The sequence below is a fragment of the Procambarus clarkii genome, chromosome 60 (assembly GCF_040958095.1).
Source record: "Procambarus clarkii isolate CNS0578487 chromosome 60, FALCON_Pclarkii_2.0, whole genome shotgun sequence".
Classification (NCBI taxonomy): Eukaryota; Metazoa; Arthropoda; class Malacostraca; order Decapoda; family Cambaridae; genus Procambarus; species Procambarus clarkii.
The window spans coordinates 18,032,833-18,056,924 of record NC_091209.1 but is presented as its reverse complement, the minus strand read 5'-3'; the positions used below and the strand labels follow the sequence as shown (position 1 = coordinate 18,056,924).

At 36.9% G+C, this 24,092-nt stretch overlaps 1 protein-coding gene across 1 annotated transcript in view; it reads left to right on the top strand.

The window, feature by feature from the left end:
- cac (calcium voltage-gated channel subunit cacophony) overlaps positions 1 to 24,092 on the top strand; it is a 749,704-nt gene that overhangs the window by 528,501 nt on the left and 197,111 nt on the right. The window contains exon 29 of the mRNA XM_069307633.1: positions 155 to 265. Within this exon, the coding sequence (XP_069163734.1) occupies positions 155 to 265 (111 nt within the window). The remainder of the gene's footprint in view (positions 1 to 154; positions 266 to 24,092) is intronic.

The window sequence follows — 24,092 nt, the reverse complement described above, 5'->3', positions numbered from 1 at the left end:
TAGTTATTAACAGCAACTTTTTTAACAAATCAGTAAGAGCAGTTGTAGATCCCAATCATTATGTATCAAGTGTTCTGGATATTTTATGTGACCAACTTACTAACCAATGCGCCTCGTTACTGATGTTATGTGTTTTGTGTTTCTCTCCTGCTAGTTTCATAATCAGTCCAAGTTGTACAAAGATACTCTGCACTACATGAACACAATCTTCACTTCGTTCTTTACCATTGAATGTTTACTGAAGATCACGGCATTCGGAGTCAGGGTAAGGAAGGTTCAACTCTACTCATGGCAAGAGACAACACTCGTAGTGGGTCTCTCTAACAATCCCTCGTTTGTTTCTTATATAACTTGCTAGATCATTATATACGTCATTACTGTCTAGATCTATATCTGTTTATCCTTAGCTCTCAAGGTCTTCTTTCTAAATCTTTATCTCTGTATGTTATCTGGAAAAACCTGAGTTTTGCGTGAATCCTGTGGTAGTATGTTGCTGTTTCATCTCCTCTTGCCTGTCTCCACCTTTTGTGATATATATCCCAATATTTCCCAGCTGCCTCATAGTATAACAGTTTTTTATGTAATATTTTTAGATTCTGGGGGTGTCTGGTTTCTTAATGCATTAGTTTCTCTGTTAGGAGTTTTAGGTATTCTGTATGATTTTTCTCGGCTCTTCTCGTACCCTCCTGTGTTTTAAGACTAAGTAACCATAATGAACTTTTTAGCCTATAGTTAATAAGTGCTCAACACTGTCTCTTAGGTTGCCTCTAATACAATATTTAGTTGCAAATAGAAAGTGATGCTTGACATTGATTTGTAGCTTCCTGTGTTCTATGCTCTGTGTTCGTTTAGTTGTATGCAATTAGCAGTTTTAAAATCAAGTACTGAGCGCTGTAGGATAACTAAAAATCAATTTGGTGTTGTATTTGTATTTTTGTTGATTTAGAATTGCAGTAAGATTTTTATTAAATAACATCATACAATTTATTCATGTATTAATACATGCTATATAGTATTAGATTGTTTATTATATCATAAAAGTCATTCAGGAGCCCTCTGTTTAGTAAGGTCATCAGAACATTAGTAGCAAAATTTAACAAATTACATAACTATATTTAACCTAAGTTTCAGCAAATTATGGATTCACTATATAATAATTAAAGGTTTATCTCATAGACTGAATGATACTTCATTGGAAAAATATATATATATATATGCATATATACTGTATATATATATATATATATATATATATATATATATATATATATATATATATATATATATATATATATATATATATATATATATATATGTATATATGTCAGGATTAATAGCCAGAGTTGCCGAACTAGCCGTATTTTTGTGAAATATTAAATTTTTCAATTTTTTTTATGAAACGATAAAGTTTTCATTTTATTATATATGATTTCAATTAAATGTTATTTGAGTCAAGACTAACATAGAAATGTGATCAAAGCTGATTTACCTGATTTATCTGAGGGCCACTATCCCTAGTGGCCTCGACGAGGACAGGACGAAACCTAACCTACCTAACCTAACCTACCTAACCTACCTAACCTAACCTAACCTAACCTACCTAACCTACCTAACCTAACCTACCTAACCTACCTAACCTACCTAACCTACCTAACCTACCTAACCTAACCTACCTAACCAAACCTAACCATTCCTATCCAAACCTAACCAATCCTATCCAAAGCTAACCAATCCTATCCAAACCTAACCAAACCTATCCAAACCTAACCAATCCTATCCAAACGTAACTAATCCTATCCAAAGCTATCCTAACCTATCCTAACCTAACATAACCTAATACAGTACCTCTATAACTAAGTCAGTAATTCACGTTCCTAATATAATAGATTATTAGTGTTAGAAAAAACTAATCTGGAAAGAAATATTTGAAAATGTAAAAAAATCATTCTGCCTGTTAGGCACATCAGACCTTGCATACTAGGCCAAGAAGTGCAGTTCTGGCTGTTAGGCCTATATATATATATATATATATATATATATATATATATATATATATATATATATATATATATATATATATATATATATATATGTATATATATATATATATATATATATATATATATATATATATATATATATATATATATATATATATATATATATATATTATGTATATATATATATATATATATATATATATATATATATATATATATATATAATATAATGTGAGGATCCACAAGGTCTTCTCAGAGTACTCTTTATTTTCTTCTCCAAGGCTATGGGTCCCTACGCTTGCACAAGAGGTGGTACCCAACAAAAAAAATTATATTTATATATATATATATATATATATATATATATATATATATATATATATTATATCATAGTATCAATGTTTCCTTATATGCTGAACAATGAGTTGATCATGGTTATAATTTGTTAGTGTTCCTCTGTTTTTTGAGCAAGTCTATGTTCTCTGTTGAAGGGTGATGAACATTACCTGTATTCAATAAAGATGTATCTAAGGTGCCTCTTGAATGCCAAATATGTCTCCTCCTATTATCTTTCATATAAGAAGCAGTCAGCATATGTATTATTTTGTTATTGTTCAAACAATTTTTCGGTGTCTATTTCATAGCTTGAATTTGCTACTAATGTCCAATTTTGCATTAATGTGCCTAATAGTTTTATTCATGTTAGCTTCACTTTGTGTTGGGATTTAGGTTAGGAGCATTCTTCAATTTTGTTTCATTATTGTTCTGTTGTTATATAGGACTTTGTTGGTTAGTCATGTCTTCCTAATTATTTCAGAAATTTATTGAACAGTTAATTTAGTTCATCTTCAATTAAAACTTTTTATATTTGTTCTTATCCCTTTTCTCTCGTGCCAAATGTTTGTCATCTTACACACTCCCTTTCAGATTTAATCTCCGTCTTACACAAATACTTATAATTCCTCTCCTATCCTTATAGTTTGTGTGATATTTTGGGTTCCCATGACATCCAGTAGAGCATCAGTCCTCCTCCTCATCCTCCTGGAAGTTGGTGCCCCTTCTGTTCTGTCCCTTTTTTCATTGCTACATGCTGAAAACATACATATCTTTCTTTTGCTCTCTTGATAGGAAATCTTTGTGTGTATGCCCTTGAAATTTATGTAGAATCTTTTCAAGATAACTATTTATTTGTGTTCATATCTGTCACTTGAATTCCATATCATCCCCTTTCCTTCTTATACTCCTATTATCCTGTTAAGCCTCTCTGAGCAATATCATAATAAGGAATCTGTTTCTCACAATTCTCCTTCACCTTTCATTCTTACACTCCTGTACCTTCCTTAGTTAAGCAAAGACACTGAGGTGGAGTCTAACACTTATACAAAACTGATCTGCTCAAAGACAGCACAGTGAATGTGTGTCCCATTCATCTTCGTAAGTAAGATATAAAATAAGGACGTGCATCTAACGAGCCGTCCTGAGGCCTTCCTCCCCAAGTTCCAGCAGACGCGCGCGCGCGAGATCCCATCATCGGAGGCAGATCACCAACCCTCCCTGCCCTGGCAACCACGCTCATACAAGAGCAATGATCGCATGTAACGACTGTCTCTTGTTCTGAGCTGTGGCTCCGTATACTGTATGGTGGCGCCGTATACCATTGTCCACACCATTGTTGCATTGTCCAACCAGGACTTTTGATCACTGTCAGTGTTAATGTTACCTGTGCATGACAGCATGGCATGATAGCCTGGCATAACAGCATTATGAGTTTTTGCTCTCTTGATGTAGCATGGGTTCCATGCAGCATGCAATAAAGCATGCAGGTCTTTATGGTGCACAGATGCAATCTTGAATGAAGAATGCTGCCTGTCCAAGTCGTAACAGAGGTATGTCTAACCTGCATGTTGACTCTTTGTTATGTTATGCTGTCAGAAAATAGATTCTGATCCACTGCACACATGATACTAAGTAGTATTGGCAGTTTGGCTCAGTGAGTGGAATCTGTTATTATTTCTGCTGCCATTATCAATTTTATTAGTATTGCTAAAGTATCATTTCAGTTTTGTATTATCAGTAAAGCATTTTTTTTTTGTGAAATAATTTATATATTTCATCATTAGTGAATTATAGACAAAATAAAGTACCTGATTTTGCAGTTTATTTTGTTTTGTTCAGTCCATAATTACACTGTAGTTTCAGTTCCTTCCTGGGTATATGCATGTACATAAAAAGAATAGATACGTGCACCCTTAGTCATGTCTTCACTGGTAGCAATGTGCACCCTTCATGATATGTGCTTCCTGCCATAGTTGTGTGACTGTAGTAGGTAAGCATGACCTCTTACCCTGTGGTGTGACCGGCATGGCCATCTTGCACCAGCATCGTGGTACTCAACAAGCGGATGCATCTGCTAGACCCTTTGATACTGTTCCCCTGGACTAAGTGATATGCTTGCTCTAGCCTGTGGTTTCAAGTCTTGTTGTATTTTATAATGTATTGATAAACTAAAAAAATATGCATTCACAATATGCTGTCTGTACAGTATTTGTTTTTAATATTGACAACAGTAAAGGCAGGAATTATTGCCTGATTTGTGACCTTTAATGAGACTTGAAATGACAAAATATTTATGATACCTGATTTGTTCACAGTATCATATTCATCTATTTTATTACCAGATTAAACTGAATGACCATTTCTATTAATTCATGGTATAAGTATTAATTTTGTGTTTCTCTGTGTCTCTTTCCTTACATAAAACTTGAAAAATCAACGGTGCCACCCGAAAATCATTGTTCCTCATCACTGATTGGTCCTGGCTGATTCCATTGCCAACCAATCATATGTCACAACTGGATGATACATACCCTTGTGATTCGCGGTCCCGCCCACCCCCCTCTGGCGTCCCCGACCAATCAACACTGCGCTCTGTCGCCCCCGACCAATCAACACTCTGCGCGCCAACTTCAACCCTGGGCCATCGTATTCTGCCCACTCTCTAGTATTACCATGCAGTTCCTCTCTACATGGACATTTTGGGATACCTGAACAACGTTTTCACCATTTTCTTTCTGCTTGAATGTATTTTGAAAATTATAGCATATGGATGCAGGGTAGGGAAGACTTATATTATATCCATGGATCACTCCTTCACTCTCTGCCTGTCTCTCGCATCAGTTTTTTATTTTGTTTCGTTTTATTTAAATTCATTCATATTACAGAACTATACATAGACAAAGTATGCAGGACAGTAACTTTGTCTTCATTGCAGTTTTTCAAGCATGGGTAAACAAGAGTTAATATTGATTTGCAGGTGAGAAAAAGACATATACGAAGTGCATGCATACAATTTAAAAACAAAAACAACATGCCTGTTTTAGGTTTGGTGTAGATGTGTTATCTCTCTGCAAATTTTAAAATTAACTGAGTTCTACATAAACACACAGATTACTAATTAAGCAGTAGTTTTGACTAAACCAAACTACAAGTATATCAATTGAATCTTTTTCATATGATTAATAACCATTAAGTAATAATTCCAAATTATATCATTCCTGTATGTTAATGTGTCATTCTTATGGTAGATTGACTCAGATTATTAGCAAAAATACTTTACTATTAATCCAACGACTCATAAAACAACACAGTTAATATAACATGAATGGGAGGTGAACAACACACAAACAGGATTATATTTTGTATCAGATAATAAATGCTACCTGTACCCCTTAGAGATAAATTAAAAAGAAAATTATGTCAACAAGCAATCATCTTTCAGCTTCCACAAATAAAATGAGCACAATGCCAATTCCAAGAGTTGATTATTGGAAACTTTTTAAATACCAAACATTTTTCAGTGTGAAATGTGGAAATGGAAACCATCCTCCATTATACAAAATCTTTAATTCAAAATTTTCATATCAAGTTTATTGTAACTTGTCAGCATTCCCAGCAATGATGCACTAATTAAGTTAACTAAAAGTTAATTAAGTTACTAACCACATAGGGGTACCACATGGACCCTACACGTGGGGTCCACAGTTTGAACCTCATAGAGCCCAAGTGAATGGAATGGGATTAAGTTAACTATTGTGAGTATATTAGGTCACATACATAACTGTTGATGATAGGATCAGTAGTATTAAGATCAGAGTGAACAGAGTGCAGTCATTGGGGTCAGTACTGTTAGGCTCTTGACTGATATTAAAGGGCTTTTAGGACTAATAATCCTGCATTAGTTGTGAAATTTAATCAAATATTATTGATAAAAAGAAGTCAATATTGAGGAGGTATCTCCATTGACGATTGCCAGTTTTCCATTGGATAAATTTTAGCCATAGCATCAGTATTGTTATTTTCAGGTGGTTTACTATTTACATAACATTCTTGAATAATACAGCATTTAAAACCGACTCTAACAAATTAGATTTATTTGATACATATAATTTGTACCACTTAAATATCTATTATTTTATTTACTTTTGGTATCAGTAATTAAGGAAGTTTAATCTCATATAGAAAAATAGTTTTGTATCTGCAGTGTGCAAGTTGAATGATGCTCAGTAATTATTCTGAATAATTATGGGAGTAGCTATTTTAATTTAGCTACCCCTAAATTTCTTCCTGATTTATATCAGTTCTCTGCCATTCATGGGTGCTTAATTTGAAAATAACACCTCCTTATCCAAGAGTGTCATTATTAGGAAGAAGTATGTTATAGTTATTATAGTTTTTGTGCTGTTTTTTATCAATATAGTTCAATATGTCCTAACACGACAGCAGTTAGAAAACCTGTGGATTCAGTGTAATCCCAGGTTTATAACTTATGCCATGTCGGGGATTGAGGGGTAATGTGTGTGACTGAGAGTATCCTAATCGATGGTTCGAGTCACCTCAGTGCTCCGATTGATTTTCCTCATTGAAATATATCACATTGGTGGGATTTCTTTGTGTTACTACAACAGTTATTATATACTTGTATATTGTAGATGAAAAAAATGGCCTGCTAAATGCAGAAAGATACGACAAAAGTACACGAGTTGGGAGTTGTATTTGCATTTTACAGAGTTGGTGGACAGAAACATCTAGAGTACATGGTTAAGTACTAAGGGATCTGGCCAATAGCTTGGATGCAAGCATGCAGGCAGTCTCACTTTTGGTTAAGGTTACCTCAGTTAGCTCAATAGACATTGTTCCTGATACAGGTAGGCTAATACTGGTATACATGTGAGATGAAAGGAGCGACGCAATGGGGTTGTATCACTTGTGTTTTGATCTCCATTTATTTCACTTTCAAACTGCTCCTAATTTCATACTGTGTGTGTATGTGTATATATATATGTATGTATATATGTATGTATGTATGTATGTATGTATGTATGTATGTATGTATGTATGTATGTATGTATGTATGTATGTATGTATGTATGTGTATGTATGTGTGTGTGTGTGTGTATGTGTATGTGTATGTGGTGTGGTGTGGGTTTATGCTTCCTAATGGCCAGGCACATGAAGATGGTTAAGCTTAGCTAGGTTTCCCTAGGTAGGTTACAGTTCTTCTCCAAGAAGTAACCCACAACAATTGTCTTAACTTCCAGGTTAAAATTACGTAAATAGAGGCATCAAGTGAAATAAATCATTACCCCAAACATTGACACAATTACACTGAAGTAGGAAAATTGATGGTAAAGTTTGACACAGCTTTAACTAGTTTCACAATGCAAATCATTATGTGTATGAATGCAGAAGCTCAATCTGAACGTTTGAAGAATATAAACTAAATTATAAAATAATAATGATAGTAATTAAATAAAACAAAATTTTTGCCATGAACATGTACCTTTGTTGCACAATATAATGTATATATATGTGAGTAATTACCTAAGTGTAGTTGCAGGATGAGAGCTATGATTATGATGTCCCGTCTTCCCAATACTCTTCGTCATATAGCACTTTTAAACTTCTTATGGTTTTGGCATCCAGTGCCTTCTCATTTAACGTGTTACAACTCTCTACCATGCTGTTTGCAAAAGAGAACTTTCTAATTCTTTTGGCACCTTTGTTTCCTTAGCTTACATGCGTAATTACCTAAGTGTAGTTACAGAATGAGAGCTATGCTCGTGGTGCTCTGTCTTCCCAGTACTCTTTGTCATATAACGCCTTGAAACTACTGATGATTTTGGCCTCCACTACCTTCTCACTTACCTTGTTTCAACCATCTACCACTCTGTTTGCAAATGTAATCTTTCAAATTTTTGGGGGCACTTTTGTTTCCTTAGCTTGATTGTATGATTTCTTGTTTATGAAGTTTTGGGTTTCAAGAAGGCCTCTTGGTCAGTTTTGTTGATTCCTGATGCTATTTTGTATGTAGAGATCATATTTCCTCTTTTTCTTCTATTTTGTAGGTTTTGCTAATTTGAAACTGCTAGACACGGCTTGTAGTTCTTGTTTTTTAGTTCTGGAAGGCATTTAATAGCATATCTTTTCATTTTTCCAGTTTGTTGATGTGTTTCTTGAGATATGGGTACCATACAACCACTGCATTTTCCAATTTTCATCTCACAGTGTGAACAATTTCTTTAGTATTTCATCATCCATGTATTTAAAAGCACTTCTAAAGTTGGAAAGCATATCATAGGCTGTTTGCACAGATTCCTTTATATGGTCCTCGCGTGACAATTTGCTATCTAAAAACCACCCCAGATCTCATTTGTCTGTATTTTTTAAAACCTTTTCACATAATTTGTAGGTTGTATGTGTAGCCTATTGTTTCATATTCCACATTGTATATCATGGCATTTATTCATATTGAATTCTGTCATACTGCATTGCTCCATTACACCCATTTATTTTGTATTTATTAACATAACTACAAAATCTTTAAAATTTATCCAAATTCAATATTACCAAATTCTAATTTATAATTGTCCATTACATCACTATATGTACAGTGGTCTGCATCATTACTATAAGTACTATCTAAATAGGATGATGGGCTGTATTTCGTTCATGTCATCTTGAGAGACATGACAATTGTTTGGCTCTTACCTTCCCTAGTAACTTAGCATCATCAGTAAACATATTTATATAATTCTGTATTCCTTCTGGTAGATCATTTATATAGAAGGTGTACACTAGTGGTGCAAGAACTGAACCCTGTGGTACTCCATTGGCAGCACTTCTCTAGTTTAATACTTTGTCTCTGATTACTCTCCTCATTTTATGTAATTACCTAGGTGTAATTACAGGAAGAGAGTAATTGCTGTGCTCGTGGTACCTTGTCGTTCCAGTTATCTGTCATATAAGGCTTTGAAAATATTGATGGTTTTGGCATCCTCCACCACCACCCCACCTTCAAAAATCATAATAGGGCATTTAAATATGGGGTAAATTTAGACCAAAAATAATTATAACTCCAAATGTATAAAGTTTATGAAAAATCCATTCTGATGGGATTGTAGAACAGACAGCTGAGCGCACACTATGTCAAAATAGTGAGAATCAGTTAATAACTGGAACTTTAGAAGCCACTCAAAGTTGAAACTCTAGTTTCAGAGATAATTGAAGTTGAAGTTATCAACAATGAATAAAGGTAGTTTTAATTCGTTAAATTAATTGTATGTTTTAATAAACATTGTTTGGCATTCGTACTCAAATATGTGAAAGTTGTAGGTCATTATGTGTTGAAATGAAGCCAAGAAAAAATAATAAAAAAATAACAAAAAATATAGAGATAATTATAATAATTACAGTACAGTATAATGATTTAGGGGATATATTTAGGGTATACTTAATATATGTGAAAAAGCCCTAATATGGTCCCTAATCATCAAAACAACCTAAAGAGACAAAGAAAATATAGTTTGAAATTAGAGAAAAAATCAGCCAAAAAATATTAAGTCCCAAGTTTTGCGAGTTGTGACTGATTTATTTGTTGATCAATTCCATTCTATCTTCACATAGGTTTGGAAACATATGCATTCTCCAGGATGTAAAGGTTACAACAAAATCAGATAATAAACAAAGGAGAAAAAACTAAAATCTTAAAAAAAAAAATCTCAAAAATAAATATTTTTTGGACATTGATGAAAATAACATATATTAGCATTGGACAATGTATTTATATGATATATATTAAAATAGATCATATTAACGTAGTTATTCATTATTATTTGTGTTATTATTACTCAACAATGATATAAAGGCACCAACTGCATATCCACTTTGTGGACACTTCTTACTACTATTGTTCTTCTTTGAGCGTCGGACAGGTGCTTGCATCTCTTTATTACTGCATAATCCTTCAGTTCCAGTTATTAGGAGCTGTTCTCCATATTAATAAAATGTTCTTATTTTCCAAAATTTCGTTTAAAATCAATTTCTGAAAATATTTTGATGAAAGTTTCACGACACTGAAACCAATAAGTTGGAGATTTGTTTAACCTTTTACAGTTATTTTTACATAATTTGAATATTTTTCGCTACTATACCCCCATATATTCACAGAAATAGGCGCGGTCTAAGGGTTAGGACACTTTCCTGCCTAGCTTTCCTCAAGTCTTTTAGCTATTGTCATGCTTGGGTCACTTCTCCAATACAAGCCACACTCATCTCTATTGTATACTCGAAAGAAATTGTTATGTACTCCAAAATGATTGACTTTTAATTTAAATGGTTCTTTACTGTCCCTTTCCACACTTATGGCTTCACCTGGGACCTTATTGGTACTAATGGCATGCCTTAGCTTAAATCTCATAACCCAGCTATTGCTAGCTTTGAAGTCTGTAATGCACATAGTTTGCGTAAGCTTGTCTGTTTCCACTTTAAATTACACCTCTCTCGTTGGAATACCAACAGCTTACTGCTGAATAAACTAATTATACATAGTCTTTTCTAAGTCAGCACGTTTGCAGTCTTTAATGTTCTCCTATTTTGTGCTAATGGCACCGTGACTATACTAGCAGCTAATCATAAAAGCAGATTTTTTTTGTTTTTGTATACCAGAAACAGTGCTGGCACATATCCCATATGCCTTGGCCAAACTGGTAACAGTATGGTCACTCTCCAGTTTCATCAATTCTCCCCACACTCTGTGAAATGTTAGCATATTTTTCATATTCTTTTACTCTCCAGCCTGACTAATGCTACTGCTAGACATCTTACCTAATCAGTAATACTTCAATTATTACAAAATATTCCTCCAACTTCAACGGATCATCTAGCAGACATACAAGGGAAAATAAACATAGCATGTAGGGATGAGAAGGATTAGTGTGATTGAATCCAGTAAGTATTCCTCTCATCCAAAAAAATTATCACATTAAATATAAATATAGCCCACACATTACTTTTAGTAATTTAAATCAATTTTACATTATATTTTATTTTTTAATTATACAGTATTTCTGTGGGGAGCCCCTTCGGCTCCCTGGAGCTATCAAGCTAATATGCGAATCATTAGACCGGGGCATTAGTCTGTGAAGTTCTGCCTACTGGGGACCACATGGCTCCCTCGGTGAGGCACAGGGAACAATGGCCCTAGAAAACTCCCCTGTGGATGGGGGGATAACCTTATCTGCCATCGACCTGGGTTTGAGACACAGGGAACAATGGCCCTGTGGTTGGAGGGATAACCTTATCTGCCATCGACCTGGGTTAGGCACCCAGAAAGGTAGGCATAACAAAACAGACCCCACATGGTAAGAAAATTGCAACTGAAAGCCAAGCAGAGAGGTGACACACTCTCACTTCCCAAGGAAACCAGTAAACATCACACTCCATCATCATGTCGCTCGTCCGCACAGCCACCCTGCAACGGTGACCCAGCCACTCTAGTTCGTCAGCTAATATGAACTGGGGTGGATGTCTTCTCTGGCCTCGCTTTCCAAGCAGCGTTTGCCTTCATGGAGTCCTCTGCGGTGTCGTTGTGTGTGATGGCCAGGTGTCCTCAAGAGTACCGGGGCTGCATGCACTTAGGGACCTTAGGGACCCTTGCATGTTAGGGTTCTTTTCCCTGGTGCATTCGGGAACCAATTCCGTAGGGGATTTTGCTGCTCGGCACTTATCCCACCCTTGGGCCAGCTGGGGTTTCGTTGCCCTTCTTTGGCCTTGGGTAGGGATTGGTATTGTGCTGGTTGGGGCATCAAGGTGTTGTGCAGTCTGCCTACCTATGTGGCAGCCGGTTCCTGTTTCCTCTGGGGACGTTGTATTTTTGTGGGGTTTTTCTTTTGTCTTTTGTTTTCTTTGCCTGGTGGAGGTCTGCCTGGTGTGGCTATAGTTCCACTTATAATATATTGGTGGCCCTCTGCTAGGCCCAGATGACTGTACACGTTGCAGGGGTTTCAGCGTATTTTGATCGTCCCCCTTGTTAGCTTTGGGTCTTAACCGGTTAGGCTTAACCGGCTTAACACCTTGCCTGGGCCTCCCGTAGCAGTCAGCCTACAGGCCCTGAAAACCCTGCCATGACTCGGTAGACCTATGGATGCGTCTTCTGAGTTCCAGCCCGCTGTGTGCGGATTTGAAAGTTTCTGTGCGCCCATGTCTGAGTGGTGATAGTCATTGCATTTGTCTCTGTCAAGCTGCCTGTTGGGTCAATGACACCTTTGACCCAGAGTCTTGCAAGTTGTGTTTTCTTTGGTGGGTGCCATTGGTGAAAGCTTCTGAGCCAGTGCTATCTTCGGAGCAGGCATCATCTAGTTGGCACGATGATCGCTCTGTTTGCCTGTTGGCTTCTAGTAAGGGACGTTGGCCCTTTCGCAGTTTGCCCCATTGATGGGTGATGAGGGGAAGGCTTGTTCTATTGGCTCACACTTGGTCCCACAATTTGTGGGCGTTTCGGGTTATGTCATCCCATCTCTGGTGGTGTTGGGCGGCTCCTCCTCCTCCTTCGGGGGGGGTTCGGGGCTGGTGGGGCAGGCTTCTTTCCCCTGTGCTTCATCGGGTCATCTTGGAGTGGGTGCGCTCGGTCGTGGTCAAAATGACCCCGTCCCCCAGGTGAGCTTCCCGCCTGTGACGAGTGTCGAAATGGCACTGTGGGGCTCTGAGGTTCATTCTGGATTTGTCCCATCTGAACCCCTGGATTCCTTGCCCCTCCTTTTGGATGACCACTCTGTCTCAGGTCTGGCTTCTTTTGGAGTCGGGTGTCTGGATGGTGTCCCTGGACCTCAAGGACATGTATTGACACATCCCTATTCATCTAGGGTTCAGGGACTGGCTAGGTTTTGTGGTTGGGCATCGAACTTACCTCTTTCGTTGCCTTCCTTTTGCCTTGAATCTGGCACCTTGCATATTCACGCATCTTACCCGGGTCGTGGTGACCCGTCTGTATCTACTAGGGGTTCGGATTCTGACTTACATTGATGACTGGCTGGTGTGGGCTCCCAGTTGGTCTGCTTGTCTGCTCGCCAGGGGTGTGGTTCTTTCCCAGTTCCCCGGGTTTGGCTTCCTGGTGAACTGGCGATGGGAACCAGATGGGACCCGTCCCAGGTTTGGACCTGGCTGGGTCTTGTTTGGGACTCTCGGACAGCTTCCATGTTTCTCCCTCCGGAGGCGTTGCTGCGACTACAGTCCAACCTTCAGCTATTTCTGGGGGGTCCAGGGTCATCTTCAGTTGCTCGAGAAGTTGTGCGGGAGTCTGAACTTCGCCATGCTGGTCTACCCACTGGGTCGGGTTTGGTTCCTTCGTCTATTCTGGTTCCTTCGTCTATTCTGGTTCCTTCGTGGACACCTCTTCCACCTCTCTCGCGATTGCTGGGTTTGTCCTCCAGAGGCCTTGTGTCGGTTGCTGCGTCGTCAGCTTCCTCTTCAGGTTTTTTGGGGTTCAGTGCCTTGGCAACTACCCGAGCCCTCACTCGATGTGTTCACTGATGCATTGTCTCTCGGCTGGACCTTTGTGACCTGTCCGTCTGTCGGGTTCACAGCACTGTGCGATAGTTTGCGGCAGTTTGGCTGCTGCTTCAGAGGATTTGGGTTGCTCGAGGTTCGACTGTCTGGCTCCATTCGAACTATTCTTTGGTAGTTCATTGCCAGAACCGCAGGGGTTCTCTTCGGTCCTTGCCTCTTTGGGGCTGATCATCTCGAGCGGCTCGTCTGCTGGCTTCTCAGGGTTTGGTTCTCCGTGCGGTTCATATCTGGCGAGTGTGCAACGTACTGCTGGATGGCCTGTCTTGGTTCATTCCCCTGTCCACGGAATTAATGGTCAAAGTCGACTCCTTTAGTTGGCTCTGCTGGACGTACGGACTCCTGGAAGTGGACCTCTTCGCGTCGGCATGGTCTCTGCGTTTCCCAATATATGTAGCACCCTTTCCCAACTGTGAGGCTTTTGCAGTGGACTCCTTTCGGTAGGCCTGGTCGAGGTGGGGTTACCTGTACCTCTTCCCCCTAATCCAGCTGTTGCTTCGAGTTCTGGCTCAGTTGGAGTCTTACCATGGGAAAGTAGTCCTCATGGCCCCTTGGTGGCCTGCATAGCCTTGATTTCAAGTGCTACTTGCTCAGTGTCCGAATTCAGGGCGTTTTCCGTGGCAACGCTTCTTCCAGCAGTCCGACCTGCTGGAAGGACTGGTCTGGTACACGGCTGGTTCGGTTTTCTCCTCCGCTCTTCACATCTGATCTTTTTGACGCGGGTTTATCACCATTTGTATGGTGATCGGGTGGCTTCATTGATGATGTCCTACCTAAGAGCTTCATCTCAGCAAGAGTTTGAAGTTTCCTGGCACTTTTTCAGCTATTTTCTCCCTCTCTCTCTCTCTCTCTCTCTCTTCATAGGCTGTCTTCTATTTGTGATTGGGTTATCTTATCCTTTCTGTCTTGGCTGTTTCAGGACCGTCATTTGATTCTTAATACTGTCGCCTCATATTGTGCGCCTTTGGTGGAGCTGCTCCAGCTTGCGTTCGGGGTTGATGTTACTTCTGCCCCATTCTGTAAGCTTTCTTGTGCTTTGTTTCACCTCCAGCCTGCTCATATGCCGCCTTAGCCATGCTGGTCCTTGGACCTGGTGCTCTCCCATCACTCTTCTCAGGTTCGTGGTAGCCCCTTCGGTTCAAGATTATTTTTCCAAGGCTCTGTTTCTGTTAGCATTTACCTTTGGGGGTCGGGTCATTGAGCTTCAAGCTCTCCTATGGCACAGGGGTTTCTGCTTCTTCAATCCTGGTAATCGGTTTGTTAGGTTGCAGTCTTTTCATTCTTTTCTGGTGAAGAATGAGATGGCTGCTTTCCAGAGGGGCCTTGGGTTATTGATGCTTGGTTGGTCGGGCCAGGGGTGCATCATGTCTTGTGTCCGGTATCCGGTTGTGTCCGAACCTTTTATTTTTTTTATTTTTTTTAATATATCTAGTCAAACTGGTTGGAAATTTTCACGTGCAGAAATTTGTTAAGATTAGTGTTGACAAAAAAAAAAAAAAAAAAAAAAGTAACACCCACATATGAGAAAATATTATTAAAATTTATATAAAATTTTGCATTTGTTTTGAAATTAATGAAGTAATGTATGGGGTATATTTAACCACTGTACTGTGCAGACCGCCCTAAGGCACTCTGAGAGTTTTTTTTTTTTTTTTAATTAGGCTATGTTTTAATGTTTTTTTTAATGTTTTCATGTTTTCATCACTGTGTATTGAAATGAAAATGGATGAGTTTGGAAACATTTTGACATTAACTTTACCTGAACATTTATGAAAACAACAAAAATATGTCCTTGACAATTACACTATGAAGGTTTTGCCGAAACCAGGTGCACAGTGCAATGGTTAATGTGTTATAAGAAATATTAAGTTAATTTGGTTGTGTTTATGCTTCTCCTCTGTGCTCACCAAGTTTTATTTGACTTGTATGTTGTGCTTCAGCAATCCATTTTTTTTTTTTTGTACAGTATTTAACTGAATTCTTATTGAGTAGGAAAGATGTCTAGCAGTACCATTAGTGAGACTGAAGAAATTAAAAAAAAAAATAAAAAATCATGAAGAGTGAATGGATGCTGGGATTTGAAAGTGGCCTGGTGAAGGAATATGGCATTGTTAACAGTTCTTGAAGCAATTTGCAGTAAAATATGAATACTGTACATAGTTTGTACAGGAACACCTCACTTGGCCATTAGAGGATCAATCACAAGGCTTATGGAGCTTCACTCCTTAGGTAAGTAAAAAAAAAAATCTTATAGTAATTCTTTATCATGTTTATAGTTTTACAGCTGTACTGCAATATGTCTTTTTTTATATTAGAAATATGATAAATATGATAAATACAGGTACATGTTTTTCCAGATCAAAACAAAGAAAAAGTATGTCAAAAGGGTTGAGCTTCTGCTGATGTCATGTGCAAAGGATGTGTCATATATAAGACAACAAAAACTTTAATCATTCCATAAGAAAAGACGTTTGAAGAATAAAATATTAAAATAAATTTGGTTTGTTAGGTAATGTGGTCTCTCTCGCTGTCGCTCTCACTCTCTCCCAATCTCTTTTGCTCTCTCTCGCTCTCTTGCTCTCTTGCTCTCTCTCTCACTCACTCTTGCTCTCTTACTCTCTTGCTCTCGCTCCCTCTCTTGCTCTCGCTCCCTCTCTTGCTATCTCTCTCTCTCGCTCCCTCTTTTGCTATCTCTCTTGCTCCCTCTCTTGCTATCTCTCTCGCTCCCTCTCTTGATATCTCTCTCTCTCGCTCTCACTCCCTCTCTTGCTATCTCTCTCTCTCTCTCGCTCTCGCTCCCTCTCTTGCTATCTCTCTCTCTCTCGCTCTCTCTCTCGCTCTCGCTCTCACTCCCTCTCTTGCTCTCTCGCTCTCTCTCGCTCTCTCTCGCTCTCTCTCGCTCTCTCTCGCTCTCTCTTGCTCTCGCTCTCTCTCTCGCACTCTCTTTCTCTCTCTCTCTCTCTCTCTCTCTCTCTCTCTCTCTCTCTCTCTCTCTCTCTCTCTCTCTCTCTCTCTCTCTCTCTCTCTCTCTCTCTCTCTCTCTCTCTCCCTCTCTCTCCCTCTCTCTCTCCCTCTCTCTCTCCCTCTCTCTCTCTCTCCCTCTCTCTCTCCCTCTCTCTCTCCCTCTCTCCCTCCCTCTCTCCCTCCCTCTCTCTCTCCCTCTCTCTCCCTCTCTCCCTCTCTCTCTCTCTCTCTCTCTCTCTCTCTCTCTCTCTCTCTCTCTCTCTCTCTCTCTCTCTCTCTCTCTCTCTCTCTCTCTCTCTCTCTCTCTCTCTCTCATACATGTTTATTCCTTCACCTATTCACTTATATGCCATTGTAGTTGTACAGCACCCATAGGCAAGCATGCAGGCAGGCATTCTCCGTAAGTTTGACAATCTCAGTAGGGCATGGGGTCTCAGTCAAACACAGTCAGGCAATCAAGCAGTCTCAGTCTGTCCTTATTCCACAGGTAAGATGACACCTAGGAAGTGATTGATAGAGGAGTTGGGATGGTAGGGATGTCAGGAGACAGGAGGGTGATAGGGATGTAAAGGTAGGAATGTTATGGGAGGGGGGGATTGCAAAGGTGTCGGTGGGGTTGGGAGTTTTACAATTATTTTATTTTATGCACCATAACAAACCAGTAAGCAATTCTGGTGGGTGTGGAATGAAATCTAAACACAGCTTGATGCCACATGATACCAGCAGAAGGCACAACAGATGACACCACCAAGTGCAGCACAATACCGCCAATATACTACGCACATTGCTAACTAGCTGCACCACCGCTTTTAGTGTCAGATTCCTGTCACTAAATCATGAATATGAATAATTGTCCACAAGTTTATTTTCTAAAAGAACATAAGGTCCTGTTTCATGACGTGTAGATGTATGAAACCACAGTTGTGTGCTCTAAATGTTTTACCCTCCCCATCCCTCCTACCCGCTGTCAATTATGTGAGTATCATAACCAGCACTGCTGATAACTGAACCTTGTACATAGTCTTTATTACAGTCAGGATCTTCTATGACACTACAACCGCAAAATAATTGCAGTTATTTATTTATCTCATCCATCTTAAGTGATTTAGCAGTCTCCGTGGCGCAGTGGTAAGATATTCGCCTGGCGTTTTGCAAGCGCCTTGCCTTGGGTTCGAATCCTGGTTGGGAAGGATTGACCGGGCGCCAATCCTTAACTGTAGCCTCTGTTCACCCAGCAGTGAATGGGTACCTGGTTGTTAAACGATTCGGCGGGGTCGTATTCCGGGAAAATTAGGGTTAAGGACCTGCCCGAAACGCTATGCGTACTAGTGGCTTTGCTAGAATGTAAAATCTCTTGTATATATCAATTAAAAAATAAAATTAAAAATGGTGTTGACACAAGTTGCAGGGTGGTGCTGTGAGCTGTTGCAGCATGGGCTACCCATAGTCGAACAGCCACAATTGTGGGGTGCCTAAAGTTTTTTGTTTATTGGAGGCCCGAGGAAACAAATGTGAGCCCCCTTGTACATGCAGAATTTTTCAATCTTACGCCATACTCTAAATCATCTCTATTTGACTCGCGCAGCAGGATTAGATAAGGTGCGAGTGTCCCTGATTGATACAAGCAGTAGAAGGGTTGAATATTTGCAATAGAATTTCTTCGAATGTGAAATAGCTTCCGGTTTCTACAATTTCACTCCATTTAATGTCACCCATAACCCTTAGACCGTGCAATACATACATAAATGATTTGACAAAAAATAATTTAACATAAGTTTTTAAAACTTGCACAAACACTTTCCAATTTCTTTTGCATAATCAACTAGACAAATGCTCCAACTTTGTCTAAATGATCACAGCATAACTTGAAAAACAAGAGAATCAAAATTAATTTTAAAATTGAATATTGAAAACTTCAGATTTTCAATTCAGAATAAAAAAATATGAACTATCACCAATTGTTCATTCAGTGTTATTATTTTCTCAGAATATCATATGATTTTCATTTTCATTAAATTAGAATATAGGTTTTCAGTACAGTATAGTTTACTGTAAACAAAAAAAAGTAAATATGGCATTTGAAATATGCGGCAAATTTAGACCAAAAAAAATTATAACACCAAATGTATAAAGTTTATGAAAAATCCACTCTGTAGGGATTGTAGAACAGACAGCTGAGCACACAATATGTCAAAATAGTGAGAATCAGTAAAAAACTGGAATTTTAGAAGTCACTCAAAGTTGAAACTTTAGTTTCAGAGATAATTGAAGTTGAAGTTATCAACAATGAATAAAGGTAGTTTTAATTTGTTAATTTAATTGTATGTTTTAATAAACATTGTTTGGCACTCGTACTCAAATATGTGAAAGTTGTAGGTCAATATGTGTTGAAATGAGGTCAAGAAAAAATAACCCCCCAAAAACACAAAATACAGTACATGTATAGGGATAATTATAATAGTTATAATGATTTAGGGGATATATTTAGCGTATACTGTGCTTTATATAAGTGAAAAAGCCCTAATATGGTCCTTAATCATCAAACAACCTAAAGAGACAAAGAAAATAGAGTTTGAAATCAGAGAAAAAATCAGCCAAAATAAATTAAAAATCCCAAGTTTTGCAAAATGTGACTGATTTATTTGTTGACTAATTTCATTCTATCTTCACATAGTTATGGAAACATGTGCATTCTCCAGGATGTAAAGGTTACAAATCAAATAATAAACAAAGGAGAAAAAAGACTAAAATCTTAAAAAAAAAAAAAAATCCCACAAAAAAAATATTTTTAGGACATTGATGAAAGTAACATATATTAACATTGGACAATGTATTTATGTGATATATAACAAAATAGATCATATTAACATAGTATGTCATTATTATTTGTGTTATTATTATCATTATTATTATCAAGTATGTCATTATTATTTGTGTTATTATTACTCAACAATGATATAAAGGCACCAACTGCATATCCACTTTGTGGACACTTCTTACTACTATTGTTCTTCTTTGAGCGTCGGACAGGTGCTTGCATCTCTTTATTACTGCATAATCCTTCAGTTCCAGTTATTAGGAGCTGTTCTCCTTATCAACAAAACATTCTTATGTTTCAAAAATTCGTCTAAAATCAATTTCTGAAAATATTTTGATGAAGGTTTCACGACACTGAAACCAATAAGTTGGAGATTTGTTTAACATTTTACAGTTATATTTACACAATTCAAATATTTTTCGCTACTAGGGCCCCCAATATGTGCGGTAATATGCGTGGTCTAAGGGTTAAGGGTTAAGTCGAATTATTTATATATTTCCCTTTCCTAAAGATACTGACATTTTCTTTTGTTGTGGGGCATTCTCCTAAACCTACTATTTTCATAATTATTTTTTTTAATTTTTGCTGCTCTGTCCACCCTGAATAGTATTTCCTCAAACACCCCAAAAAATTATTATGGTATTACTTTTATCTACTGTGTTTTGAACTAATTTACTACCAGTAGCCAGTTCCTACCTAATTGCCTGCCAAATATCTGTTTTTGCTGCTCATTTCTGTTTTTGACTTACAAACATACTTTTTATATTTTGTCCTTTCTCCTACAACTTGTGTATATGTTTCTTAATTTCCTATTTGCATTTTTTCAATCCTTTAGTAACTTTTTGGGTTGTTCAGAAGGTTTCTCTTAGCAAACCCTTTCCCAACAACCTTGTTTTGGCTAGCTTGTAGATTTACTCGGAGTTCTCAATGCTGTATTTGTCAATTTTCCTGTTAACTTTTCCAAATGTGTCCTTTTTTATTTTTCTTGTCATATTTTCATTCACTAGTTCCTTGATTTGTCCTTTCTGACTCTTTACTATGTCAGTCAAACTTGTAATTTCCTGATCTTGGTGCAAAATAATTACTAGTAAAATGTTAATTTTACTTTTAAGAATTTAACTTTCTTCTAATTTAAGAAATTTTCCTTCATAAATCTTTAACAATCCTCAACCTTTACAAAAATGAAAAAAAACTCCTTTCCCTGTGTTTTCCTTAGTGAACTCTGGAAATTTCTTCCCTTGATCTCACTGATGTTCCTGTCCCATCTAGCATCTTTGTTTTGATTCTCATCTGCTTTAAATTCACCTGTGTGTTTGGCACATATCAGTTCCACTCATCTTTTCTATAAAGTAAAGTTTCTTAATTATTCTTCTGCATATTTTTGTAATTATGTAACTGTAACTGTGACTTCATGTTTTATTCATTTTAGGGTTTAAGAATCATTCCTATACTATTTTTCAAGAGTTATCACAATCTTGTAGTGTGCCTAATTATCATATCCATTTTTTGTGTTTTATCTTTGATATCTTCAGTGATTTTATCCTAACCTTATAACACATGTTTTTAAGTTCATGGATCCATTGTGCTGCATGCCTTTGAAGACTTTGAATGTGTGCTGTGTGTGTGTGTCATGATATGCATGTATCACTATGCAACTGCTTATTCTAGTTAAGGTTCTAAATGGACAGTGGATAACTTTTTTATTTTTTACTTCCAAGCATTGTTTGAATGCAGTCCATAGGTTTGCCAATATCTTATAGACTTCTCTAACCATATTATTGATGTGTTTATATTGTGACATGTATTTTGTTATGGCTACCCCAATTTTTATATTTTTTTTACAGTTTTATAACAAAGTTTGTAATTAACATGGGATTTACATCTACTTGTACCCAATTTTATTTAGACATTTGTGTACATTAAAATCTATTATCCAGTACGTCATCTACTTCCTTAGTTTATTTAGACTCATTTGAAGTGGGTTACAATCATTGCTGTCTCCGTGTTTTTTTTATAGAATATTCACATCATCTGCAAACATAATCAAATAATTTTGGATTTCCTCCATTGATGACTCTATTCAAATCCAACTGATGTCTTCTAATCATAATCCTCATATTCCTGTTTCTTAAAAAAATTCAGCAGAGCATGTTAATACCCTGTCTGATACCCCTCATATATATTCTATTTTCAAAATCATTCTTTGATATAGAACTCGGTCATAGTAGCCTAGTAAGTTGAATACTCAAAATTTCTCAAATCAGAAGTAATTTTTTCCAGATTGTCTGATTTTAGTCTGATGGGCTTCTTGTGTTTTGCTCTCATTTAATTTAAGGCCACTGACCTAAAATTTAGAAGGTGATATTTAATTATCATGTTTATACTTTCTATTGAAACTTCTTTGGATAATTTCCAATTGTTCACTAATTTCCCTTCTTTCATAGAGGTCTGGATTATTTTGTAATTGTCCAGTGCTTGGAAGAATAAAAAAGTGTTTTGAATGAGCTTTGCTATCCACAGTGGATAGTAAAGCTCATTCAAACACTTTTATATATCTTTGGTCTCGACTGTCCTTCCCATAATGTTTAGTCTTGATTTTGTCCTTTGCTTGTAGTTTGCTTTTGATGAACTTGAAAGTGTTTAGTTCTGTCCTTTTTTTTTTACTTTCCCATTCTCTTTTTCTCTCTTCTCATCTTTGTATACTCTGGGTATGGTTGAGGAGTTTGGCCTCCTTCCATATTAGGCCTTTGCATTTGTTCTTTTCCTCCAAAACTTTCATGCATTTGTTTATTAAACCAATCCATTTTTGCTTTCCTTCATTGTAGGGTACTTCTTTGTGTGTGTATGTGTGTGTATGTGTGTGTGTGTGTGTGTGTGTGTGTGTGTATGTATGTATGTATGTATATATATATATTTATATATATATATTATATATATATATATATATATATATATATATATATATATATATATATATATATATATATGTATGTATATATATATATATATATATATATATATATATATATATATATATATATATATATATATATATATATATATATACACACAAAAGAATGGGGGTGGTAGGAGAGAAGATAATATATATATATATATAATATATATATATATTATATATATATAGATAATATATATATATATATATATATATATATATATATATATATATATATATATATATATATATATATATATATATATATATATATATATATAATATTACAAAATTACTGAACTTTATTTTTGAAGTTATAGTATTCCATAATCATTGTTGAACTTCCAGGTGAGTGATATACACTTACATTGCTATAATCACAATTTCATTATCATGTGGGTTGAATAGTTTTATCTCTATTGTCATTACATTGCCGTTTATTAATACTGTACCATTACTCCACATCTGATTTTCTTAATCATTCTCGACAGAGAGTAGTTTTCTATTTTCTTATCTGGTACAAAACTACAATGGAACTGTACATTATTTCTCTTATTTGGTACAATACTCTATCTTTGTACTCTGCTCATTCATATTTATGTACAAAATATGCATAAATTTCATGTAGTACAGTTGCCTTTGTTCTCATCTCACATTCGGCGAAACGAGGTTCAATTCCTGGGCGGGACAGAAATGGTCGAGTGCATTTCCTTTCACCTAATGGGACTGTTCACCTAGCAGCAAATACAGTACTGTTGGTACCCAGGAGTTAGGTGACTTGTGGGTTTGCATCATGAGGAGGGTCAGTAGTTCGTCCTTTAGGGGAGGGGGAAATCTCGATACAAGCCTAGAGCATATATATACACAAGCTCCTCTCACAAAACCAAGTATTCCTGTGCCCATTTTGGCCTTTGTTCTCTATTGGCTTATGGATATTTTTCTCAAACACAAATACTGGTTTCCTCAGTCTCATGACTTTCTATATACAGTATGTGTATTAATTTCTTCTTTAGTTCTGTTCGCAATTACTGTCCTTACTTTCCTCATATTTTTAATACCTATAGTTTTCTCCAAAGGTTACTTCTTATTTCCATCGTCCAACATCCCTCACTGTCTTTTAAGACTGTTCCTTGTCATAGGAGTCTCTGTGCTCCTCGTATTGTTTTAATTAGTCTATCATTTTCCCTTGTACCTCCCATTTTTGTTTAAAGTCATCTATGTTCTTTATAATGTTGATACCTTGAATTGTCCTTACTATTTTTGCTATTACCTCTCCATCCTCATTGTTCTTGTCAGCCATGGCAGATTTTAAAGCTTCTGAGCCATCCATCACTGTATACACACTTCACAGAAATTTTCATTGCTTGGTGAAACTCACATGCCTTTTCCATGAGCAGTCAGCCTACCACTGGCTTCTTCGTCACCTCACGCTTCTGATTGTACCACTGCCACACTG